The sequence below is a fragment of the Martes martes genome, assembly GCF_963455335.1.
Source record: "Martes martes genome assembly, chromosome: 2".
Taxonomy (NCBI): Eukaryota; Metazoa; Chordata; class Mammalia; order Carnivora; family Mustelidae; genus Martes; species Martes martes.
In genome coordinates, this window is record NC_137889.1 from 1,859,828 (window position 1) to 1,884,756 (window position 24,929).

Below are 24,929 nucleotides of genomic sequence, written 5' to 3' on the forward strand. Positions count from 1 at the left end.
CAGGCTGTGTGTCTTGATAGGCATGGATGACACCTGTCCTCGTCAGCACTGAGAACTGCAGCTTGTTGTGCATAGAACAAGGGCTCTTGAAACAGAAAGGAACCTTCTAGATCATCCATAGGAGTCTTCTTCCTTTGTCCCTTCTTTAACAATTCTTCCCAGCTCCAGCTCCTCAAATTTGGAACTGCTCTGCCAGAAGCTTGGTCTGGAGGAGAGGAGGGTGGGGGAGGGGATGGGGGAGGGAGATGGGGGAGTGTGGGGGAGGGGATGGGGAGGGAGCTGGGGGAGGGGATGGAGAAGGAGAGAGGGAGGGGATTGGGAGAGGGTGGAGGAGGGGATAGGGAGGCGGTGGGGGGGAGGGAGGAGAGGTGGTGCTGTCCGCGCCCATGTAAGGAGGGGTGCAGCCCTTCTGATGGCTCTCAGAGCCCCAAGTCTCAGCCTGCTGGCTTCAAGGAGCCTCTGTCCCCCTCCCCCACTTGTGCCGCAGGTGTTTCCTTGTGAAGCTGCTTGCTGTCCTTAGAGCTGCCCCCCTCGGCCTCTCCTTCCACTGGACACAGAGCAAAGCAAGAGAACAGCTTAGTCGTTGTTGCAAGTGCTCTGGGAACAAAAACATCCCTGTTTCCCGCCTAGAACAATGCTTCCTTCTCCCCACCAGCTTCTAGCGAACCGTCTGAAACAGAGGGGCGGTGTTAACCCCTGATCTCCCCCAGGCCCTCCACACTCCACTCCAGTTCTTCTGCCTTCTTTCTCCCCTCCCCACCGCGGCTGTCCACGCAGCCTGCCGTCCCTCTAAGGGGACATGGGTGGGCAGGACGTGCACATGTTTGAGGTGAATGGTGACAAGGGCACAGGGAGAGAACGCGGCCCCCGCACTTAGGGCACCTGCGGGATGATTGTCCTCTCCCCGCTTTCCTGCCCGTCGTTTTCCACTGACCGATGCACATTCCAATCCCGTGGATGGGATCCGGGCTGAGTTAACGCAGCCAGACCATCGTTTGTGTCCCGCTGTCCCTCTGGGGTGTTTGGCCGCTGGAGATGGGGTGAGGGGGGGCTCGACACCCTGCAATTCACAACTCCCGGCCCGGTCCTGCAGGCCATCTTTGTCCACAGTCACACTGCCCACCAGGGGCCCACTGGGCCTCTCTAAGTAGGAAGCTGTCTGTAACCACATGACCTTGAAACCCAGCTCTGTAACCACCTGACCTTGAAACCCAGCTCTGTCCAACACGTGTCCTCGTAAACGAGCTCCCCGGAGCAGAGCCCTGAGCACCAGGAGAGGAGGGCCTGGTCTATGGGGAGGCTGGACCAGAGGGGGCTCGCCTGTGGTTTCGGGACCGGTTGTGGTGTCGCGGCCCAGGCTGCTCACGCTTTCTCTGAGTCATTCCAAACCGCTTTGTCGAGATACCACTGACTACGAGGAACCGTGTATACTTGAGTGTGGACGTCTGCGCACACGTGTGACCCTCACCATGGTTCAGAAAGTGAGCGTGGCCATCCTCCTCCACTTAGGACCACCTGCCCCATCAGAAGCCCCTCCTGGCGGATTCTTGAATGCCATCTGTCTTAACCTAGTTGCTTGTTTTTGTTTTTATCTGAGAACTTTGTCAAGACACAAAATGATCCATTGATTGGCAAGGAAGCCACACTGGGAAGTGAACCGTGTGGCTCTGCCCCAGTGTGCATCTTTGACTCTGTCCTTAGGGACAGGGCACTGGGAAGGGGTAGAGGGGAGGGGAGGGAGAGAGGGTGGCCTCACTTCCCTGGGAGTGGTGCCCCAAGGCCTTTGCAGCCCCTTATGGTCAGCCCGGTCCCTCCCCTGGTGGCCCACGTGGGCCGGACCGTTCCCTAGGAGGTCCTGCGTACCACCCTGTGGCAGGCATGGTCAGCAAGCTGTGTGGGGAATGGCACCCAAACGCAGTGGGGACCGTCCCTGAGACAGGGCTTCAAGGGTCAAGGATGGCACAAGAGGAGAGGGGCTTATGGAAAACCTGCCGGAGGGTTGGCCTGGGGTGGGGCTGAGGGCCGGACAGACTGCAAGACAGGCCACCAGGGTCGGGTTCCACACTAACTGAACACACAGTGTGCGTCTGGCCCTATACTTGGTGTTGGGAGGCTCGGAGGAAGCTTGAGGACTCCCATGGCTCAGGCCGGCAGTAGAAGAGCCAGATACACGAGAACACTGGGGGCCGAGACTTCTAAGTGGTCTCACGCAGCCCGGGGCATCCGAGGGAGCTTTCCTTAACCCAGCGCCATGTGCTCTGAGCTGCTGTCCATCTGAGACCTCCCTGTCGCCATGTCTGCCGCCCCTAGGCTTCACGGCGGTCCTTGGCTGCACGGCACTGGCTGGGATCCCGCTTGCTGAGTACTCTCCCATCATACCATCTACACCGTCCTTTGACCATTGACAGAGCCTTTAGCAAACACTCACACTCGCGGCTCTGGGTAGAGTGCCAAGCAGGTGCATGCCCGAGGCCACATTTAATCTCCACTCCCACCCTGAGCTGGGAGCAGCCCGTTGCAGCTAAGAGAACACGGGGCCTCAGTGAAGTTCTTAACACGTCCAAGGTCACCCACTGAGAGGTAGCAGAGACCTGGCCCTGGGGGATAGGGTTCCAAAAGCCGGTTCTGCCCTCCCACGCAGCATAGGACCCGCACCCAGGAGTCAGGGCTCTATCTCCTTAAGCAGCTCCTCTCTATTCTAGTGACAAGATCCGGGGAGTAGGCCTAGGGCAGGGTCGGCCAGAGAAATGCAGCCACTAGGAGACAGATTTGAGAGGTCCCTTTTAAGCAGGGGCTTGGTTGCTGGGATGCCGGGGGATGGCTGGGAGTCAGAAAGCCCTAGCGGGGGCTGTGGTACTCTCAGGCGGGAGCTGAACCTCTAAGTCTGCACAGGTGTCTGTTGGGTCCCCTGTCCGTGGAGGACCCTGGCTCGTACACCGTTCCTGCTGCTCAACAGCCTCATCAACTCTTGCTGTGGTCAGTCTAATTTTAGCCTTTCTGGTACGCGTGTGATGGTATCTCATTGTGGGCTTCATTTGGATCGTCCTGAAAATTCTACTGTTGAGCTCCCTTTCCCGTTCTAATTGGCCATCAGGGAATCTTTGGTGAAGTGTTTGTTTTTAAATACACTTTTTCTTGTTGGTTTGTAGGAACTCTTCCCTGGCAAGTCCTTTAGTTTGTGTGCAAACCCTCACTCCCAGTCCATGCCGTGCTTCTCATTTTCTTCATGGTCATGAGATCAGCAGAAATGGCCCATTTTTATGGATCTGATTCAATCCTTTAAATCCTTAGTGCATCTTGTGTCCTACCCCGAGATTGATATTTTCTACATTTTTTCCCAGGAATTTTATAGTTTTAGGCTGTGATCCATCTCAAATTTCTAAATTCCATGTTTAATGCTAATAAGTTATTTGTAGTTTATTTTGGATTTTCTATGTACACAATCCTATTATCTCTGCATAGTCATATCTTCCCTCCTCAGTCCTCACACGTTTTGTTTTTCTTGTCTCATAACACTGGGCAGATTCTCCAGTACAATTTGAACAGAATAGTGATGTATGAAAATTCTAACACACCTTTCTCAATATTTGGTAGAAACCGTAGACAAAACATTGGTGACAAATACGACCAAACTGACCTCTCCGGAACATCACGTAATACACACAGAATGCATCTAAGTGCTCACAGAACATTCACCAAAATACACGGTCTGTTGGGCCATGAAGGACGTCTACAAATTTTAAAAACCTGAAACTCTATAGATTATAGTCTTAGACCACAGGGGAATTGAACCATAGTCATAATGAAAAGAAAACCAGAAAGTCTTTCAGTGTTTAAAAATTGAACCTAACTTTTCTTTTTCTCCCAAGAGTCAGCGAGGGACTCGCAGTGGGAATTCTCCACCTTTCCCGCACCAGGGCTCGGAGACAACGGCACTCTGTCTGTGAGGGCACCCACTCTCGGAGGCTGCACGGGAATTAAGGCTCAAATCAGAGCTCTGCCTGCCCCAGCCACACCCGGCAGCCTTGGCCTGTGGTCTCCCCCGCCCCCTCAACCCGCAGCTGCCCTTTCTGGTGGCCCTGAGCTAAGGGGCTCAGCATGGCCATATGGGATTGGGAAGGCCCAGTCTCAACTACTTCTAGTTACGATGCTGCTACTGTATTGTCCTTATAGGTCCCAAAACACAATTTCTGAGTGAAAACGATGTGTCATATTGTCCTCAAGTTTTTGAAAATAAGCTTGTGAGCTATCTATTAGAAATGTTGATTCAATCTGTTTTCATTCTTCTGGGACAATAAACAGCCCCGAATCATGATTATGACTTACTGAGCGCCCGTTCCTGTGATACATCGCATGGACTCTTTGTAGAGTTCTCCCTTTCAAACTCCTAAGCGGAGATGTGCCTATGATTAGTCACATTTTTATATGGTTAAAGACTGTGTAAGTCACACAGGATTTTATCAGGATCAGAAACCAAAGTAGGGTCCTCAAATGGCCCCCAAATCCCTGTTTATTCTACATACGGTGCCTCAGGTCTTCGTGACCTGGAAATGTAACAAGCGTGTGGCCAGCTGGAATTAATTCAGCTGGCCTTTTTCTTTTTTCTTTTCTTTTTCTTTTTTTTAACCTCTGTCTATTAAAATAATTATCTGGGTGGAAGGCCTTTGAGCAAGGTCTCAAATAACCCTAGGAATAGAGACATTGTAATGTTTTTCTGATTTTAAAGTCGCTGGAAGGAGATAGTTTTCTCATTGATTCAGCCCCCAGTATCTTCACAGCAGGAAGTCTGCAACAGTATTTAAAAAGAGCTCAGCCTGTTCCACAAAAGGAGCAAATGCTAATAATCAATATCGCTAAAATAGTCCCTTACCTACTGTTATTTACTTCCCAACCCTTGTAGTCTTTACATGTTGTGACTATGATTTACGTCACTCAAAATTTGCAAGGAAAGAACTTACACAGAACATCTGAGCTTTAGGGGTACTTAATGTTTAAATTAACTGTGACAGTTAGCTACTTTGTCCTGTTCTAGAAGCCCAGTGAATGGGGCCAGAGATCTCTAAGATGTCTGGCAGTTCTAAAATTCTGACTTTAAATTACTTCTATGACTCAGAGACTTGGGCAAGACAGGGAGGAGTCCAGCGGCTGTGAGCACCTCTGTTAACCTGTAACAGGTAACATTCTGTAGGTGTCACTGTGGTTTCTTTGTATTCTTGTTAAAGATTGTCCCAAGTTCCCCCCCCTTCAGTCATAATTATAACAACAATCCGTTTTCTTTTTAAATTATAAAATGGGGCTCCTGGGTGGCTCAGTGGGTTAAACCTCTGCTTTCTGCTCAGGTCATGATCTCAGTTCTCTGCTCAGCGGGGAGCCTGCTTCCCCCCCCCCCCCTGCCTGCCTCTCTGCCTACTTGAGATCTCTGTCTGTCAAATAAATAAATAAATAGATCTTTTTAAAAAAATTGCCTGGGAAATGTGGGAGATCCTTGCATATCCGAACGCCCAAGCCTTGGCGGGCCTGGGAGCAGCGGATTTTCTGCAGAGCCAGGACCGCCCCTGCTGGCAGGACGAGCTCCGGAGGGGAAGGGGCGGTGCTCTCCGGTAGTCTGCAGCACCAGGGGGTCCGCGGGGAAGGGCGGGTGTCTGGGGGAGAGGGGTCCCACCCACGACCCCGCCCACGCGTGCAAGCCCGCGGGTCACAGGAAGGGCCAGGAGTCTGGGGGGTCCCACCCACGACCTCGCCCACGCATGTAAGCCCCAGGGTCCGCGGGGAAGGGTGCGTGTCTGGGGGGGATCTTGCCTACCGACACCACCCCGGCGTGCACAGCTCCAGGGTCCGCGGCAAGGACCCGGTGTGTGTGAGGGGGGCTCCTGCCCACGCCCACGCCCACGCGTGCCCAGCCCGAGGGTCAGCAGGAACGGCCAGGAGTCTGGGGGGGAGGGTCTGTCCACGATCCCGCCCACGCGTGCAAGCCGGGGGGCTCCGCGGGAAAGGGTCGGTGTCTGGAGGGCCCTGCCCCCCCCTAGGCTGCCCCCACCCCCCACCCGCGCCCACGCGTGCGCAGCCAGGCCGGGCGTTGGGCTTAGGAGGGGCCGCGGGCGGCCACGTGGCCCCGCAGGAATGCGCGGGCGTGAGGGTGGAGCGCGGCCGAGGACGGGCAGGCGCGGAATCCAATGGGCTCCCGGCACCGTCGGATCCGGCCAATCAGGGCGTGGGGGTGGAGCTGCCTCCCTATGGGCGGGGCCGGGGCGCATCCCCCGGCGGCCGCAGCCGGGCAGGGTGAGGGGCGCTCGGAGGGACGGCGGGCGGGGGTCCCGGCAGGGTGAGTGCGGGCTGGCGGGCCGGGGTTCTTGAGGGGCGAGATCGGGCCGGGAGGCGGGGGTCCCGGGGGGACGATGTGGGCCCAGGGCAGGAGCGGCGGTCCGGGTGGGGGCGTGAGTGCCGGCCGGAGGGAGCCGGGGTCCCGGGGGCGGGGGGAGGCTGCGGGCCGGCAGGGGAGGCGGGGGTCCTTGCAGGGAGCGTCCGGCGAGTTAATCGCGGGGCCGCGGGCGAGTTTGTCCCTCCGAAAGCCTGTCTTCTGCCGAAGCTCGCGCGCGCGCTCAGGGCGGTCGGTGTGTGAATCCCGGGCTGCCCGCCGCCTGAGGTCTGCGGGTCCGGGCGAGACGGCGCGGGGTGTCCCTGGGCTCCCAGGAGCAGTGCGGGTAACGGGCCCAGCGCAGCCCCCGGCTCCGGCGGGGCGCTCCCTGTGCCTTCGGCCCAGCGCCGTGCGCGGAACGGGCCGTGAGCGGCCGCGCAGCGTTAGTGGGGCGTCCTCCCAGCTCCCCTGCACACAGCCGGCGCAGGTGATGGGCCGGTGCAGCCCGCCAGCTCCCGAAGTGTGTCCCCTGCACCCTTGGGCACAGACAGTGCGCGTAAAGGATCGCAGGCAGCCTCCCAACTTCAGTGGGCTGTCCCCTGTCCCCTGGCACGACAGTGCAGGTAGCAGACCATGAGCAGCACCCCCAAGTTCAGCAGCTGTTACCCCCAACCCCCGCAGCCACGCACGGGTGTGGCAGTAACACGCCCATGAGCGGCTGCCCCCACCTTCAGCATTGTGCCCCGTGTCCCCGAGTCCCCAGGGTTGGTGGTAGTGGGCTGTCAGGATCCTGCGGGAGAAATGATGAGTTGAGGTGTTTATTTGGAAGAGTTATTTCCCTTTTCCTCCAGAGACAAAGTCATTGGCCTGCTTTAGGATGAAGGCAAACGCTACTTAAAAAACAGGTGTTTCCTCTTTGCCCAGAAACTGAAGCAGGTGTGCGGCCTCGGTGGGGAGATGCCTACTTCTTCCCGCCTGGGCTCACTTCTCTGTGGGACCCGAAATTCTGAACATAAACACTTGAATAAATGATTCAGCTTGTCCCAGGGCATCAACGTTGAGAAAACAACAGCAGATATATTTGATGTCATGTACTATTCATGGCCGTGACTCACTTTCGCTAGAGGTAAAACTTCTCATTAACCCCAAACCTCCTGGGCTTTTCTTTTGGTTCTAGTTGGGCCACAGAGTAAAACTGAAGTAGCCTACTGCATTCTGGAGCCTGTGCAAGGGTTACTTAGTTTCCCCTCAGGTGCAAGAGTCACTTAGTCCTCCCCCCCCACAGGTGCAAGGGTTACTTAGTTCCCCCCAGGTGCAGGGGTTACTTAGTTTCCCCACAGGCTGAATGTTGCAGGGAGCATGGTTTTCTCTGATCATTTATTGCTTACAAAATGTAATCTGAACATGCTTCCTAGGAAATAATTTTTATTAGAGAAGGAAGATGAGATTTATTGTTTGTAGTTTTAAAACGTCATTTGCTCCTTAATCTGGCAGCATTCATTTGATTGGCTCAGGGATATGATTTAGTGGCCAACGTCGTTAGGTTGGTGTATCATGTCTTTTTGTCATCAGATACAGACTTTGATGGTGTCTTGTCATTTGTCTAAGATGCTCTTTCCTAACTGGTTAGTCTTTCCATCAAAAGAGTTAGAATTAGGATAGATGAAAATTCAAACTGATTCAGGATAGCCTTCTGCCTTTTAAAAGTTGAGCTTGACTTTCTCTAAATTTACTGTCTGTATCATCTAGATATTTTGAAGTGCCATATTTTCTCTGTAGTTTCTTTTGTGGTGTAGTCAGAAGGAGAGTCTTCGGGAATTCTTTTGGATAGAGGCATGCTGGTGACTTCAAGGGGCTTTGAGAGGAGCCCTGGGGTGAGTTCTGAACTGCTTGCCCAGCCCTGGGTGAGTCAGGTTATCCCACAGAGCTTCTGTTCACTCCTTATGAAATTGCCGGAAGGTAGTACCTGTGGCTTATTACACAGGAACTTTCTGGCTAACGAAGAACAACTAAAACCGAGGCGAGTTGGGCTGTATTATTCTGTAAATAATACTTTTAAAGCCCCGTCGTGAGGTATGGTATTTTATTGCACGGGGAGTCCTTGGAAGGTTGCAGGGAAAGACTCAGGTCTCAGAGCACGTTCGTGTTCCATTGATCCGGGACTCACAAGTTTGCCCAGGTAGGAAGGCGATTGCAGAGAAATAGGACAGACGCGGAAAGGTGATAACTGTTCAGGAGGTTGCCTTCTCCCTTTCTCATGAAAGCCTCGGACCAGTGTCATTCTGACAAGAGGAGGGAATCCTGGAGCTCGGCAGCAGACGGGGCAGCTCCAGGTCTGGGGAGAGCCGACGGGTCCCGCAGGAGAGCCGAGTGTGTTCTGCAGGAGGGTGTGGGCAGGGCTGGCTCCAGGGGTGGCCCTGTGTCCCCCCGTGACCGTTGTGACAGGTCAGGGCTGTGAGCAGGTTGCTGGCTGAGGGCAGGGGAGGCCCGGGTGGAGAGCTGGCGGGGCCCCTTCTCCTGTGCCCCCGGCCTCAGCAGCACACACACGAGCTCTCCCTGTCCCTGTGCCTCCAGTTCCCGCTGCTCCGTGGCGCCAGGCCGAGACGCTTCTTCGGGCTTCTTTCTTTGCGTGTGTGTGAAGTTTCAAAACCTCAATGATGGAAATGACGGGTCATCAGAACCTCTGTTCCTCTTGTATTTCCTGCTCTCCTCTAAGTCACCGCCGTGAATTGTACCTGCTAGGGGAAGGGGTGTCTGTGCCTTATTTCCTATTTTTATTAACGGGAAAATGATCTTTTGAAATACTAAAAGCCCTTTGTGTGTGTTCATGTTTTTCTTTTCCATGAACCCCCTTCCGGTATTAGAAATTATTTTTTAATGTGAAACAGCCTCAGAGCTGTAACAGGGTGCCGTGGCCTTTGTGCAGGGGAGAGCCGGGGAGGGAGTGTGCTTGCTCTTGGGCTTGGGGAGTGGCACGTTGTGCTCGAAAGGGAAATCGAGGCCCCACGGTGGGGGGTGGGGTGGGGGCGCTGCGCACCTGGTGGCCCACCTTGGGCTCTGAAACCTTGACCCGGTGAATCACTTGTGACTTGACCTGAGGAGTTTATGAAGAAAACAGAAAGAACCGTGGAGGCGCCTGCATCCTTTGCCCTCACACAGCTCCATGGAGCAAAGGAACCCATCGCCCATGAGGCGTGTCAGGGTCCCTGAGGGTCTGGGCTTTGCTTCCTGCGAAGAGGGTCTGTCTGCATCCTCGTCTGAACCAGAGCCGTGCCGTCTGGCTAGGGAGACCCAGACCCTTACGCGTGGACATTATTATTTTTAAGGAAGAAATACGGACGTTTACTTTGAGATAGAAATACCAAATGGAAAACCGCAAAGTCACGTATAGATGTGAGAACCGAACCCGTGTTTCTCTCCTTGGTGTGGGCGGCCTGGGGCTACCCGGATGAGGAAGGCCACGGCGTTCTCTTTGGATCGAGTGAGCTGTGCACGCGGAGTGCTCTGTTCTGGCGTCTTCCTTCCTTCTCTCTCGGGAAGGGGCCGTGCGGGCTGGAGCCGATGTGAAGGGACGGGGACAAGTGAGCGGAAGAGCCGTGCTCGCGCTGATTCGCTCCGGGCCCAGTGAGCGGAGGTTGGAAGCCCGGACTCGGAAGCGCGGGCCTTCAGGGAGGATGTGGTCTGAGTGTCCCGCACACAGAGTCACCCCGCTGGTCTGCCTCATCGGACCAGGTCCTGCCTTTCTAAGGGCCGCTTGAGAGTGGCTTGGAACCCTAGGGCATCGGCTGAGCGGTCTGGATGGGACCCGTGTGTGGGCCAGTGTAGACACAACCCAGCGAACTCCAGAGCTAATGACGAGCACACTTCTGAGGCCGGAGTTCGTTTCTCCGCGAGAAGCCTTGAGCTGAGGTAGAAAGAATTCACTGTGTCGTCTTACTGCCCGTGTGAGCAGGTCTGAGCCTGGCCGGGTTGCCCGATCGGACAGGCGGGAGGTTGTGGGCTGTTGCTTGCTCCCTCCCAAGGACGGGGACTGGGCTCCCGCCTGCCCCGTCCTCTTGCTGCACGAGTGATAAGAAAGTTGCTTCCTGTTTGGTTCTCAAGCCGGCGGCTCAGCGGGGGTGGGAAGCGGCCCACGTCGGCATGGACCGTGCCCAGCGTGCCGCCTGCTCCCAGGGCGGAGCTGCCGCGAAATGTCAGCTGCGTGGGTTCTGCGAATTCCGCTGGCAGAAGCTCTTCCAGAGCCACACCCCGGAGAAATCCTCTCTCTGCTTTGCCGTGCTGTGTGGAAGAGGCCAGTGTTCATTTGGAACTGAAATCTCAGCTCCTGCTGGTAGGTTCCAAGGCCACACGGCACACCGGTCTCCTTGGAGCTCTCGTTCCACAAGGGGCCTCCCGGGCCAGACTGGGACCGAACCGGGGCGGGGACTGCTGCTGCGTCAGGCTCCTCCCTGAGAACTGGGCAGCAGAGCCCGGTTTGTGTTGACGTCCCAGGAGAGACAGCACAGGGGGATGCCGGACGTCTATCACAGGTGGCTGGTGCAGGGAGGAGAGCTCTCTGTTTCCCAGGACCTTGGCCAGAAGATGTGGCCCCTGGGATGCTTCTCTGCTCAGCTTTCTCAGATGAGCTCATCACGCAGGGGGAGGACGTGTGTGTGCTCCCTGGAGTCGAGGAAGGGGTCTGGTTCCAAGTTTCATGGGCAAGTGGAGTCCTCTATTTTTTTTTTTTTTTTAAGATTTTATTATTTATTTGTCAGAGAGAGAATGAGAGAGCGAGCGAGCACACAAGCAGGCCGAGCGGCAGGCAGAGGTGGAGAGAGAAGCAGGCTCCCTGCCGAACAAGGAGCCTGATGCGGAACTAGATCCCAGAACCTGGGATCACGACCAGAGCCGAAGGCAGCGGCTTAACAGTCTGAGTCCCCAGGCGCCCCACGTGGTTCCTCTTGTGGCTCATTTTCCTGATGGTCTTCAGGGTGCCATAGGTGCCCATTGTCCCGGGCATCCTGACTGTGCGAGAGCTCTGGTCACCTTTTCCCCCAGGGCTCTGCTCTAGGAAATTGGAGGGAGTCCGTGGTGACATCATCCGAGTAGGCCTCCACTTCCCCCTTGCTGAGTTGGTCTGGTGACTGGGATAACTGGTCTGGAAATGGAAAGCAAGAGACAGGGCTGGGGTGCTGAGGGGGGGAGGGTGGTGGTGCTTGATAGTCACATGGGGCCAGGTGGGTCTTCACTAGGAAGGTGATGCTTGAGTGAAGTTCGAAAGAAGGTGAGTGAGATCACACCAAGAGCTTTCTATCGGAAGGTAAAGCATGTGCAAAGGCCTTGGGGCAGGAGCAGCAAGAAGGTCCTGTGGTCACAGGAGACAGCTTAGGACATGACTTCAGGGAGGTGATAATAGTGTGACAGAAAGCCATTGCAGAGCTGTGACCCCGTGGAACCCTGTTTCACGGGGCCATCCTGGCTACAGTATTGAGTTCAGATGACACAGGCTTGAGGATGGGCAAGGGAGGTCAATGATGAGGCTTTTCCAGGAACTCAGGCAGAGATGGGCTCCAGCCTGGACCGGACAGGTGGCCTTGGAAGGAGGCGTCAGTGCTATTCTGGGCACCTGTTGAAGCTGGAGCTCACAGGGCTTGCTGGTGGGTTCGATACTGGGAATGGGAGGAAGGAGGAATTGAGGTAAGTCCGAGCTCTTGTGGGTTGTCCCGAGCGAGGCGCAGGAGGAGGTTTCTGGGGGAAGGAGGTGGTCCGTGTTCCACCCGCTGAGAAGGTGCCTTTCACAGTGGACCTGCTGATGTTGGTGTCTGGGGCAACTCTGAACTTCTACCTCCTCAGCAACTTTCATGTACAAGTCTCCCCCACTCTTCTCAAAGTTCATGGTAAGACACTTGGTGTTTTCGAAAGATCTGTGTTATCACCGAGGTCCAGTAGCAGGGAGCTTCTCTTTTGTGGGGAGCCCCTACAGGCAGTGTGCACCCCAGCCAGCTCCTTCCTGGGCACTGCTCTCTGCCTCCGGCCCCAGCGCTTTGAATTGTGTCTGTGAGCATCCGCTGTCCTTTATCTCCATGTATTTTGGGCATCTGTAGGATGTTGTGTCCTGAGGCCTAAGAAGAGCCAGAGAGAAGTCATTTTGGGGTCTGACATGCTCACTCATTTTTCCACATGAATGAAGGGTCATTTCTTCTTCAGTTTACACCATTTTGTTGTGAAAGATTTCCTAGGAACACCGTACTTTTGGCTTGCTGGGGAACCTGTACCCCATCCTGCAGGGTTAGCTTTCGTCTCCGTGCTGCACAGAGCATTTCCATGACTTACGGATTGTATCCTTGGAATTTTGGATCTCTCACACCCTTCGCTCATTTTGCCCAGTCTCCACCCCTGGCAACCGCCGATCTGTTCTTTGTACTTATGAGCTCATTTTTATTCCACGTAAAATGAGATCATATGGGATTTGTCTTATTTCAGTAGCCATCAGGGCCATCCACGTTGTTGCGAACAGCAGAATTTCTCTTGACGGCAGAAGAGCACCCCCTGCACGTGTAAGACACTGTATTTTCTCTTTCTGTTCAGCCCTCAGTGGACACAGATGTTATTCACATGTTGGCTGTGGGGAATGAGGCTGCAGTGGACGTGGGGGTGCACATACCCTTTCAAGGTCTTGTTTTTGTTCTTTTAGGGTAAATATCCAGAAGTGGGATTGCTGAATCGTGTAGTAGTTCCAGTTTTTGTTTTTTGAGGACCACACTGTTTTCTAGAGTGGCCGCACCAGCTTGCCTTCCCACCAGCAGTGCAGGAGGCTCCCCTCTCTCTGCGTCCTCGCCAACACTTACTGTCTCTCATCTTTTTGGTACTAGCCATTTGGACAGGTGGGAGGCAGTATCGCATTGTGGTTTCGATTTCCTTTCCCTGACGGTCAGTGATCTTTCCATATACCTTTTGGGCACTGGTAGGTTTTCTTTGGAAAGCCGTTCAGATCCTCTGCCCATTGTTTAGTTAGGTGGTTTTTTGGCTACTGTTGTATGAATTGTTTATACATTTTGCATTTAATCCTTTATGACATACATGATGTACAAATATTTTCTCCCATTTGTTAGGTTACCTTTATATTTTGATGATGGTTTCCTTTGCTGTGTGGAAACATTTAGTTTTAAGTAGTCTTTATTTATTTATTTATTTAAATGTGCTGTTGTTGCCTTTGCCTTTTTCTTTTAATTAATTTCTTTTCAGCGTAACAGAATTCATTGTTTATGCACCACACCCAGTGCTCCATGTGATACATGCCCTCCATAATACCCACCCCCTGGCTCCCCCGTTGCCTTTGTCTTTGATGTCAAATTCAAAAAGTCGTCACCAGCACTGGTGTCTGGGAGCTTACTGTGTTTTCTTCTAGGTGTTTATTGTCTTCTAGGTGTTTATAGTTTCAGACCATACGTTAACGTCTCTAATCTATTTCAAGTTAAGTTTTGTGTATGTCGTGGTATAACGTTCAGTTTCATTCTTACACACTGCACATGTCTGTTGAGTTTTCCTGGCTCCATTCGCTGAAGACACTGTCCTGTCTGCACTCTGGGTTCCTTGGTTGTAAATTAGGTGAACATGCTTGGATTTATTTCTGAGCTCTCCCTTCTGTTCTGTGTGTCTGCTTTTATGCTGCTCCCAGACCATTTTATTGATTCCTGGAGCTTTGCCATGTAGTTTGACGTCAGGAAGTGTGATGTCTCCAGCTTTGTTCTTGCTCGAGGTCGCTTTGGCTATTTGGGGTGTTTGTGGTTCTTTACCAATTTTAGGATTGTTTCATTGTTGTGGAAAACACCATTGGAATTTTAATAGGAATTGGATTCAATCTGTAGATAGCTCTGGGTCACATGGACACTTTAACAATATTCTTCCAATCCATGAACATGGAATATCTTTTTTTTTTCTTTTTTTTTAATTTGTGTCTCTTCCAATTTACTTCATCAGTGTCTTAGAGATTTCATTGTATAGGTTTTTAACCTCCTTGGTTAAATTATCCTTAGATTTTTTTTTTTTTTGATGTGTTTGTAAGTGGGATTGTTTTCTTAATTCTTCTGATGATTTGTTATTATGTATGGAAATGCAACCGATTTTCACATACTGGTTTTGTGTCCTGCAATTTTACTAAATTAGTTTTAGCAAATTTTTGGTGGCGTCTTTAGGGTTTTCTATAGGTAATGTCATGTTGTCTACAAATAGTGATGATTTTCTTCTTCCTTACCAATTTAGATGCCCTTTTTTTTTTTTCTTTTCTTGCCTAATTGCTGAGGCTAGGGCTTCCAGTATTATGTTGAATAGATGTGGTGAGAGGACATCCTTGTCTTGTTCCTCTTCTTATAGGGGAAGCTCTCAGCTTTTCATTGAAGGGGATGTGAGCTGCAGGCTTACCACAAAGGCCCTTTATTATGTTGGAGGATGTTCCCTCTAGACCCACTTGTTGAGGGTTTTTGTTTTTTTTTTTTAATAAATGGATGTTGAATTTTGTCAGCATTTGTCTGCACTGATTGTAATAATCATATGATTTTTATCATTTTTGTTAGTACCGTGTCTCATTGATTGCTTTGTGGATGTCGAGCCATCCTTGCATCCCTGGAATGAATCCCGCTTGATCATGGTGTTTGATCTTTTTATCGTCATGCTGGTTTTGGTTTGGCACTCTTTGGTTGAAGATTTTTATAGCTTTATCAAGGCTGTTGGCCTGTAATTTTCCTTCATTGTACTGTCTTTGTCTGGTTTTAGTGTTAGGGTAATGCTGGCCTCCTAAAATACATTTGGAAGTGTTTCCCATTCTTTGTTTTTCTTGAAAAGTTTGGGAAGCATTGTCATTCTAACTTTAATGTTTGGATATTTGTTTTTTGGGGGGGGGGTTTGATGATTGATTCCATCTCCTTACTAGTAATTGGTCTGTTCAGACTTTTTGTTTCTTCGTGATTCTGTCTTTGTAGCTTGTTTGTAAGGACTCTAGTTTGGACCATTTGTTCGCTTATAATAGTTCACGTTAGTGTCTCATGATGCTTTGTGTTTCTGTGGTGTCGTTTGAATGGTTCCTCTTGTAGTTTTGGTTTTCTTTGAGTCCTCTCTCTTTTTTTCTTAGTAGGTCTAGTGAAAGGTTTGTGAGTTTTATCTTTTCAGAAAAACGGCTCTTCATATCACTGAGGTTTTCTATCATCTTTTTGTCTTTATTTCCTCCACCCTGATCTTTGTTATTTCCTTTCTTCTACTAACTTTGGGCTTAGTTTGTTCTTCATTTTCTAGTTCCTTGAGGTATAAAATTAGGTTGTTCATTGGAGATTTTTCTTGTTTCTTAATGTAGGTATTTATTGCTACAAATTTCCCTCTTAGAACTGCTTTTCCTGCATCCCATAGGTTTTCTGGGTGTTAATGTTTCCATTTTCATTTGTCTCAAGGTATTTTTTTCCGATTTTCTTTGGATTCTTCTTTCCCTCACTGGTGGCTCAGTAGGATATTGTTAAATCTCCACCTATTTGTGTCTTTTCCCATTTTCTTGGGGTTGAGTTCTGGTTGCAGACTCTTGTGTTTGGAGGAGGTTCTTGATAGGATTTCAGTCTCCTTAGATTTGTTGAGACTTGTTTTGTTGCCTAAACTGTGCTTTCTCCTGGAGAACATGCGTGTGCACTTGAGAAAAACGTATATTCTGCTTTGGAGTGAATGTTCTGTGTTAAGTCTGTCTTGTCTAATGTACCATTGAAGGCCAATGTTCCTTATTTTCTGTCTGGACCATCTGTCATGCGAACTCTACCCGAAGACTCGGTGGGGCTCAAGGAGATGCCCACCACTCTGGAGGGCTGCAGGTCATGAAGTCCCTAGTCTCCCAGTTACCAGCATCTTCATGGTCCTGAGCCTCCACTCTTGCCCCGTGGCCTCCCGAGTGTTGCCCTCCATCTGATTGGCCATCCTCCCCGGTGCTCCAGCCACATCAGTCACCTGATCAGACACCTCTGTGGGTCCCCTCTGAGCCCAGGATGAGGCTCTGCCCTGGTGGGGAGCTGCAGGTCCCCATGGCCGGTGAGCCGCCTCTCCTTCCGTCCTGGGGCTTTCCTCCTCCCAGGCTTCCTCCGGGAAGCAGTCCCTTCTTCCCCGCTCTGGGCTCCTTCTCGCCTCATGGAGTCTTAGCTGGCTCTATGTCTGCGTCCCTGCTACAGGCCTGCTGTATGGACAGAGTGACTGTGCCACCTGGACACCCTGCTCTTCTTCTTCCTGGGGTCCACGGTGTGGCCCCAGCTGGTGTTGGGTGTATGGGCAGCCGCAGCACCCCCGGGGCGGGGTTGGAAGTCGCGTCTTGGGGGGAGGAAGCAGGTAGGGCTGGGCCTCCCCACCCCCGGCAGAACTGCTGGCCCTTGGTGTTTGAGGAGCGGCTCACTGTGCTCTGGGGTGACGGTGCTTATTCTGGGTCTGACTGATGCGGTAGCACATTGGCACGGTGCCCCTCCTCTGTGGGAGCCCCTCAGTAAGCTTCCTGTACATGGCACCCTTGCTGTGGGAATGGGAGCACGGGGCAGCCCCTCCCCATGTGGAGGCTCCCCCCCACCTCCCCACACACAGTGGGCAACCAGGGGCATGGACTCTGGCCCCGGAGCCTCCCCAGAGACTTCCGTTCTGAGGCCTGGGGTCCTTGTCTGCGAGGGTGGTGTTTAAACTTGGAATTCCCGTTCTGCAGGAAACCTCTGTGTGCGTGGTCTTAGGGGAGGGACTTGCGATTTCACTGGGGGTCACGTCCTGAGCTGACCCTTTCCTGGGGTGCTCTGTCCCCGTCTTTGGATGGGGCCCAGCGGGTGTGGGGAATGACAGGGTGGCCCGAGCAGGCTGTGGAAGGGGACCAGCCCCAGCACTAGTCAGAGAAAGGGACGCCTTACTGGCAGGCTGCCTGGGGGCGGGGATGGGTGGGCAGCTTCACTTGAGCAGAGGCAAGGGGAGGTTTTCTTCCCTCCAGGAGGAACTTTCTGTTGTTTTGTTTTGTGAGCATGACACTTAATGAAAATATTTCTGGGCAACATTATCTGTTAAAGACAGATTTAACTTACTCCCCAGTAAGTTGTGGTCACTTGAAGCAATTGGAAGTTTGTCCAGGTGATTGGGAGGTTTGGGAAAAACTCTGGTTTGTTCTGACTTGGCTGAGCCCTGTTGGTGGGGTCGTCATGTGGGCGGGTGTCTCAGGAGCTTTCCCCGGGGATGTGCTGTGTGGTCCCGAAGCACTACCCTCTGTGAGTCTCGTCTGGTCCCCCCATCCCCAGAGGGTGCGGATCGCTATTTCTCGGATCCTGGCAAAGCCCTTGCGGACCCCAGCCCCGGGGGCAGCCCCCGCCCACCCCACATCCCAGTTCTGTAGTTTGGGTACTTAAGAGACAGAAGAAGAGGCCAGGAGGGGTGAGGAGGAGGGGAAGGAGGCAGTATGCCCCAAGCAGAGGTGAGGACAGGAGGGACAGCATGGGAGGGGAGAGGTCTGCAGGGTCCTGGGGCCTCCCCACCTGAATCTCTAGCTGCTCACATGAGGACCAAACCAGGAGCACCTGCAGCTGCCCCCCTTCCCCTCCCCCTGCCCCGTCTTCTCCCTCCCCCGCCTCTCCCCTTCCTGCCTTCCTTCCCTCTCCCTCTTTTTCCCCGCCCCTTTCTCTTCCCTGCTCCTTCCTCCCTCCTCCTCCCTCCTCCTCCCTCCTCACAAGGTTTCGAAAGTGAACCACCTCTGGCTTTTGTGCCTTGTTAGCAGCCCCCAGTACACAATTAGGTACATGTTTCAGCTCCACAAACGCGCAGGGACAGGGTATGGCTCGGGTGTTAGTGATTCGTCAGAGCTTGGGGGCATCCCTCGAAGGTCACGTGCGTTCCTTCTTTCCAACCTGCATGCAGCCGCCCACAGCTTCAACACGGAGCCCTGTCTGGAGAGGCCTCGTGCGGTGGCCCCATCCCAAGCCACAGCTGGGCTTGTGGGGCGGGCACGTGGGAGGGGTAGAGAGGGACAGCGCCCCTTTGCTCTCCTTTCGCTCTCTCTAGAAGAAAGCAGTGGTGCCCCTGTCCGGACGCTGGGTTGGCCAGGGCTGGAGAGCAGAGCAGTGACCAAGAAGAGTTCATCTCAGCCGGTGCGGAGGCCCGGGGCGGCGAGGAAGGAGGCAGGGGTGCAGAGGCTTGAGGCGCTGGGGAGGAGGGGAAGCAGGGCTGTAGTGGTCCTAGGGGGAAGGAGGCAGGGGTGCAGAGCACTGTGGGGAGCACACAACATGGTGAGCTTCATAGGCCAGGCTGCAGGGAGGGCGGGGAGAGTGCGGGTGTGGGAAGCACCTCAGCCCGTCCCCCACCCCCCCAGTCCGTCCACGGTTTCCCTCTCTTATGAGCTGAGGCTTCTTGAGACTTTCAGTCAGACCATTGTCCCGACTGGGCCGTCTCTGCTCTGCCCCTCCAGCCACCGGTCACCACTTGGTCATTCTCTTCCATCGCAGGACACCCCAGGATTCTGTCTCCTCAGGCCACGAATGGGGGCCGTTCCTACTCAGGGTTAGTCGTGGAGAGGTTTCGTTCCGTGGAGGCTGGGTGTTGTCCTTTTCCACAGGGACAGGCTTCCAGGAGAAAGATGAGTCCTTCCCTCATGGCTGGGGGCAGAATGGGGCCTGCGGAAGGTGGTGCAGCCGTGGGGGGTGGGCTGAGAGAGGACCGGGTCGGAGTGTGCAGGGGAGGGGCGTGCAGGGCGCGGGCAACCCAGGGGCCCAGGCCGCAAGGGAGGCGGAGAGCTGAGCACAGCAGACGGGGTGCCCCGGCCCAGCCTCCGGCTAGAGGATGCGACCTCAGGGGCCTCACCTTCGTACTCTGGACCCTGGGCTGTTTGGGAAAGAGCCGCTTAGCCGCTGGTGGCCATAGGTTTTCTAATACCGTTGACACAGAATAAATTTGCTTCTCTTTTAGTGTTTTGTCTTCTGGGGCCAGTGAATAAAGGAGGGGAAGGAATCTGGGGTCGGCGTCTGTCGGACACGAGTGCATCACTTACAGTCGGAAAGACGCGGACGCCGGACAGCCCCGTGTAGCTGTCCTGACCCTGCCCCCGACCCTGACCCCAACCCCAACCCAACCCTAACCCTCGCCGCAGCCTCCGTGGTAAAGCCCAGGGGCTCACGGGCCAAAAGTCCCGGACAGCCGAGCTCCCTGCAGGCGCGTGGGAAGATTCTCCGTCCTTCCCTCTCCCTTGCACGTCACCTTAACTGTGAAAACGTTCTGTGCGGGAGGTTGGCATGGTTGGTCTGCCGTGGAATTTAAACTTAGATGGTGCCATTCTGTCAAGATGTGCGCCATGAGATCTTGTGTGCTTATCCTCGTCCCTCCACGGTCTCTGGGCCGAGAGGCTTACCGATGTGACGTCCGTCCAGAGGCAGTCCCAGAGGGCGTGCACCTGCCGTGGGCCTTTGGGGTTTCCTGGCGCACACTGCTCAGCGCCCAGCTCCCTGACCCCTTGTCCCCGGGTTCTGTCCTTGGGGTCCTCTCCTCTTAGGCAGGAGGGCCCGAGGCTCCTTGTCCAGGCAGTTTCCACGCCGGTGCTCCGAGCCAGCCCCTTTGGTTGGGATGCTGGGCCCTCTGCGTCTCGGACAGGCCAAGGTGGGTCCTTGCTCTCGCGATGGTGGTGGGCTCTGATGGGTCTGGGCTGGGCACAGGCTCAGCCACCTGCAACCCCGCTTTCCGTGACCCAGACTGGGGAGAATGGTGGAGTGGACGTTAGGGAGCCCCCCGCCCCCTGCCGCTGCCCACAGTGCACAAGAGGTTGTGTGCTCAGCAGGGCCGAGCCTGCTGTGCGCTGAGTGAGCCTGTTCCCTCGGGGGTACTGCCCCAGTCTCAGGGACACAGTCCCCCCCACCCCTGGCAGCCCTGCAGCCGGACCCCCGCCGGTGGGTTGCATGGCCGAGGACACTGAGGCAGGAACTGCAGGGCCCTGTCCAGCTGGGGGAGGTCTGGGAAGCCGGGTGTCCCCAGAGCCCAGGTCCCCCGCCCCCGCTGCGTGTTCTCTCTGCTGCTTCTCTGTGGAAGGGGCCCTGGTTGGGAGTGTCCCGCTGTCCTCAGAACCCCGAATGCCGAGCATTGCTATGGCCACAGGCTGTGAGAAGCGTCTGTCCTCCTGAGCCTCGGCGTCCTGCCGCTCATGTGCCCTGGGTGCTCGCTCGCCCGTCCCACACGTGGTATGAGATGCCAAGAAATGCCGTGGGAGCCAAGGTTCGGGAGTATTTCTTCAATGTGGGAAAAAGCAGAAAAAGTGACGTGGGGTATCCAGCGGCTGCCCCAGCCTCAAAGGCCATCTTGTGACGCGGAGCCGCACCACCTACAGACAAGTCCCGTGCAGCGGTCCTGCGGGGCTCAGCCTCTGGTCCTGCGCTGATGGAACACGTCGTCTTTTTGTTTAAAGCCGTGATCTGGGTGCACGACGCAGTCTTTTATTAGGATGCTGAAATTGGAGTGACCGCAGTCGCACAGCCCAGACTGGAATTACGCCTGCTGCCGTCTGTCGGAGGACCGCGTTGTGTCAGCGAGGCTCCGTGCTCTGGCCGAGGTCAGTCTTGGACAGAGCTGGCTGCAGTCCTGCTCGGTCCCCAGAACACCGTCTGCAGCTCTGAGGGTCCCCGGGGGGGGGCGCCACGTGTCAGGGGCCGCCAGAGGACGGCTCGGAGATGTGGATTTGGCCCCTGCGTGGCTGCAGGGGAAACAGGGTTTTCGGTGTGGCCTGAAGGGCCCAGAGAGGCAGGACACCTCCTGGGTGCCGAGCAGGCTGTCGGGGGTGAGTGCACGCTGGCCCCTGAAATCCGGGGACAGAAGCGTGCGTTTGTGGGTCCTTCTCAGGAACGCGACTTCCCGTGGACGCTGCTGTGGGGAGGGCGGCATCACGGAGCGCGCTGCGAGCCGTCGGATGCTCGCCGGTGTCCGGAACGCAGATCGTGGCAGCAGAGGCTGGCTTCCGGCGCCCGCGCCGCAGCTGGAGTGGGTCACGCACCCGCAGGGGCCCCGCGAGCGGGGCGTGTTGGCGCAGGGAGCCGTTGGAGCAGCGGAACCCCGGCGGCATCTCTCCTGTCCTGTCCGCGTCCAGTGGGGAACGGGGCGCTCAGCTGGCCTCTGTTCTCGGGTGTTTCAGGGACAGCTGGCGTTAATGAGATTTGTGCTCTGTGGTTTGAAAGAAAAGTGTTGAGGACGAGCGACCAGTGTGAGGAGAGAGGAGGCCCACGTTCAGACAGGAGGAGCCGCGTGGCCGTGGCGGCTGGTGTGTCCCAGCTCCTGCTGGAGGAGCCTGGGGCAGAAATGCCACCCTGTGTCCCCGACCGGAAAGACGTCTTCTGTGGCCGTGCCCCCGGCTGGCCTCGCACACCAGGGGCACCCGTGCTGAGATCAGACCCACGAGAAAGCTGTGAGTTGCCCGAAAGCCCGAGGACCCCTCTGGCTGCCCGGGGCGCTGTTGCTTGGGGATGTTCTCCACACGGCTCCAAAAATGCCGGGTGTCCACACCCTGTCTGTGGCGACAATGCTGAGTAGCTGCACACCCGGGTCCTCACCTCTCGGACGGCTAAAAATATGTTTCCCTTCTTCCTCACTTCCTCTCGCGACTGTGGAGTCCATTGTCCCCTCTTCCTGCGGATATGTCGCGTCTTTCCTGTTCCCCGCAGTGCCTGTGGGGTCTAGGCGCACCGGCCGGGCGGGGCCGGATCCAGGGTGAGGACCAGCCCGGCGTTTCCTTGTGGGACCAGCATCTCTGGGAACCCCAGCATCTTGGACGTGCTCGTGTGTGGTGCAACATGTCACTGCTGGCTGGGTCCTCGTCCCTTTGCAAGCTCACCTGTAGGACGCAGGAGCATGGGGGAGTTTTGGACTCACTTCCTTGGGAGATGATGTGGCCGGAGAAGGCACTCTCCTCCATGCAGCTCTGAGGGCCGTGTGATCCCTGCAGACATGCGCCCTGTCCCTCCCGCCACCTGCTGCCCAGGAGAGATGGCCCGTCCTGTGTCCATGCTGCATCACAGGCCGTGACCCCTGTGGACCCCACGCTTGGTGCCTGGAACGCCGTGGACGTTGGTTGGACATTTTCTGGCCAACGTGGGGTGGTGGGCGTGGAGTTCAGTGTCAGGGTGTCCGTGCCTCTGTCCCTCTCCCTGTGGACCAGGTCACCGCAGCCGGAGGCCACCGCTTCTCAGAGAGACGCGCTCCCACCTGCATTATTTCCTCCTTTAACTGCCATGGTTACATGGTGTGCGTGCGTCTGTCTGCTTTGGGAACCGAGCGATGGTTTCTGGCCAGGAGGGTGAACTTTGCCATGGGCTCTGTGGGCCTCCGCGGGTTATATGTCGTATCAAATCCTTGGAGAGGGCCGGGGGTGGGCGTGGTGGGACAGATGACGGACCACAGTGTGACTCGACCAGTGCCTGCTGCCACCTGCCCGGTGCCCCCGCGTGCCGGGCCCTGTCCCAGCCCCGTGTTTGGATGTTTCACCCCTGCAGCAGCCAAGGCCACCCCCGCTGCTGTCCCTGTGCTCCTGGTGGCCTGCAGGAGGGCAGGGGTGCAGCCCCAGTATGGACATCCATGTGTCCTGCGTCTCCCCCGAGGTGGGTTCCCAGACGCCTTCCATGTCTCCATTCCTTCACTTTGGAACTAGCACGGGAGCCCGTATCCTGGAGGAGAGACAGGATGAAGCTGGCGGACGGGCACAGCATGGGCAGTGTGGGCCGTGCCCCCATCGGGGCCCTCACCAGCTTCCCTTGTGCTGCCCAGGCTGAGAGCCGGCATGGTGGGCACCACATGTGTGTTGGCAAGGGACCCACAGCTTGCCCCACCATGGGCAGGTGTGGGCTGGGGCGTCGTCACCGCTGTACCCACCCTTGGTGCCATCCTTGCCACCTCAGAGCCTGGGCATTGGCCGTAGGAGCCGGGCAGGTGTCTGGTGCTGTGAGCCCTTGTGAACCAGGGAGCTGGCAACAGGACGGCCTTCTCGGGAGCTGGGCACGAACATTCTCACAATGTGGCTGGTTTCACATTCTCAGACTTCGTTTTCTTCCGAAAGCACATCGGGAAACAAAAGGTGCAAAGAAGAAGAAAAAGAATAAAGCTGGGTGTGCAGAGACCTGGCCTAGACCCCAGAGCTTAGCGACTGAAGGCTTAGGGGACCATCAGCCTGGTCCGCGATCCTGGGCAGTGAGTTGTTGACTCGAAGCCAAAGCTGAAGGAAGAGAAGGGGCAGCCGTCGGCCCTGGCTCCTTTCTCCCCGGACCCTCGTACTGGGCTGGGAGGGGTCCACCAGCGAGCCTGGGTGCGGAGGGAACTCCTGGCCGCGACCCTGGGGAGATCAGGCCCACGGGGACTCTGCGTGCTCACAGATGTGATTTCGGGGGCGAGTGACCGTCCTTTGGGGGTGGGTGCTGGTCCCTCAGTGAGCACCGTGACTGGGGCTGACGTCAGCCCTTCACCCGTGGTGACCGTGGTGTCTTTCCTCCTGCAGGGGTCCGTTGACTGAGGTTTCCCAGCTGCGCCATGGACCAGTCAGAGCCGCCCGCCCCTGCTCCTGAAGGTAATGGTCGTCTTGCAGGGCCCCTTCCGACGTGGGGGGCCCTCGGGGAAAAGGGGAGGGTCTGGCCACGCGTCCCGAGGAGGTGGAACTCTGAGCCCCTGCCTGCCCGTGCTCCTCCCTTACTTTGGGGTGACCTGGGCACCCCCTCGGGGCAAGCGCCTGCCCGGAGTCCTGTGAGGTCTGACTCCTCCCGACCTCGCATCGCAGACCCACGCGGGGATGAGGACAGGCGGACTTCCTTACTGAGAGACCACAGGTAGGCTCCTTGCCGCCCCGGCGTCCGCGAGCGGAGCAGCAGGATGGTTTCCAGGTCTGCCTCCTTTTGCCCTCGGCTCGCTCAGGGAGAGCGTGGACCTTTTCTGTCTGGCTGCTCTGTATATGAGGACGGCGAGGGGCGGGGCCCTGTCCTAGGCCCTGACCAGACCACAGAGACCACGGCTGGTAGCGGAGGGCCTGGTGCTGTCACTCCCAGCTAGCAGGGCACGGTCTGCTCAGGGCTTCCGTCCCCTGGGACTTCCCTTGACATGTGCCCTGGACAGATGTGTGGGTCCCTGGCATGCCGGGAGGCTGTAGGACCCAAGGGGCAGTGAGCCAGAGTCTGGGAGGAACCCATGTGGGGCCAGAGCCTGTCCATCCCTTTTCCTGCCGGCCGTGACACTCGGGCCTTGAGTTTATGGTCCTGCCTTGGAAGGCATCGTGGTCTCCTGATGCCTTCCCAGAACTCATAGCCCCCCCCCCCCCCCCCCCCCCGCCCCGTGGCAGGGGAGGAGGAGCCCTCGGTTGTCCTGTAGCCAGAGGAACGTGGCCTCGCCCACAGCCGGGTGGCAAGCACCTGCCGACGACGGGTCGGGGCTCCAACAGGACACAGAGAACAGAAGCTGTGTGCGAAGGGTGGAGGGGCGGTGGCCTGTGATGGTGGCATTGTTCTGGGGACACCGCTGTGCACACGCAGCCGCCACCCCAGGGATGTCCGGAGCCAGGAGGAGGCCGACAAGGACGGTGGCCGTGAATGGCCCCTTGTTGGGGGAGCTG

General features: G+C 55.8%; 1 protein-coding gene across 4 annotated transcripts in view; it reads left to right on the plus strand.

The window, feature by feature from the left end:
* The first annotated feature begins 6,250 nt into the window (after positions 1–6,250).
* ARHGEF10 (Rho guanine nucleotide exchange factor 10) overlaps positions 6,251–24,929 on the plus strand; it is a 96,433-nt gene continuing 77,754 nt past the window's right edge. For 3 of the 4 annotated variants that reach the window (XM_080796788.1, XM_080796790.1, XM_080796791.1), the window contains exons 1-2: positions 6,263–6,322; positions 23,829–23,897. In XM_080796788.1, the coding sequence (XP_080652914.1) occupies positions 23,861–23,897 (37 nt within the window). In that variant the 5' untranslated portion in view covers positions 6,263–6,322; positions 23,829–23,860. Of the gene's footprint in view, positions 6,323–23,828; positions 23,898–24,929 lie in introns of all 4 variants that reach the window. The other variant, XM_080796789.1, reaches the window with a different exon arrangement.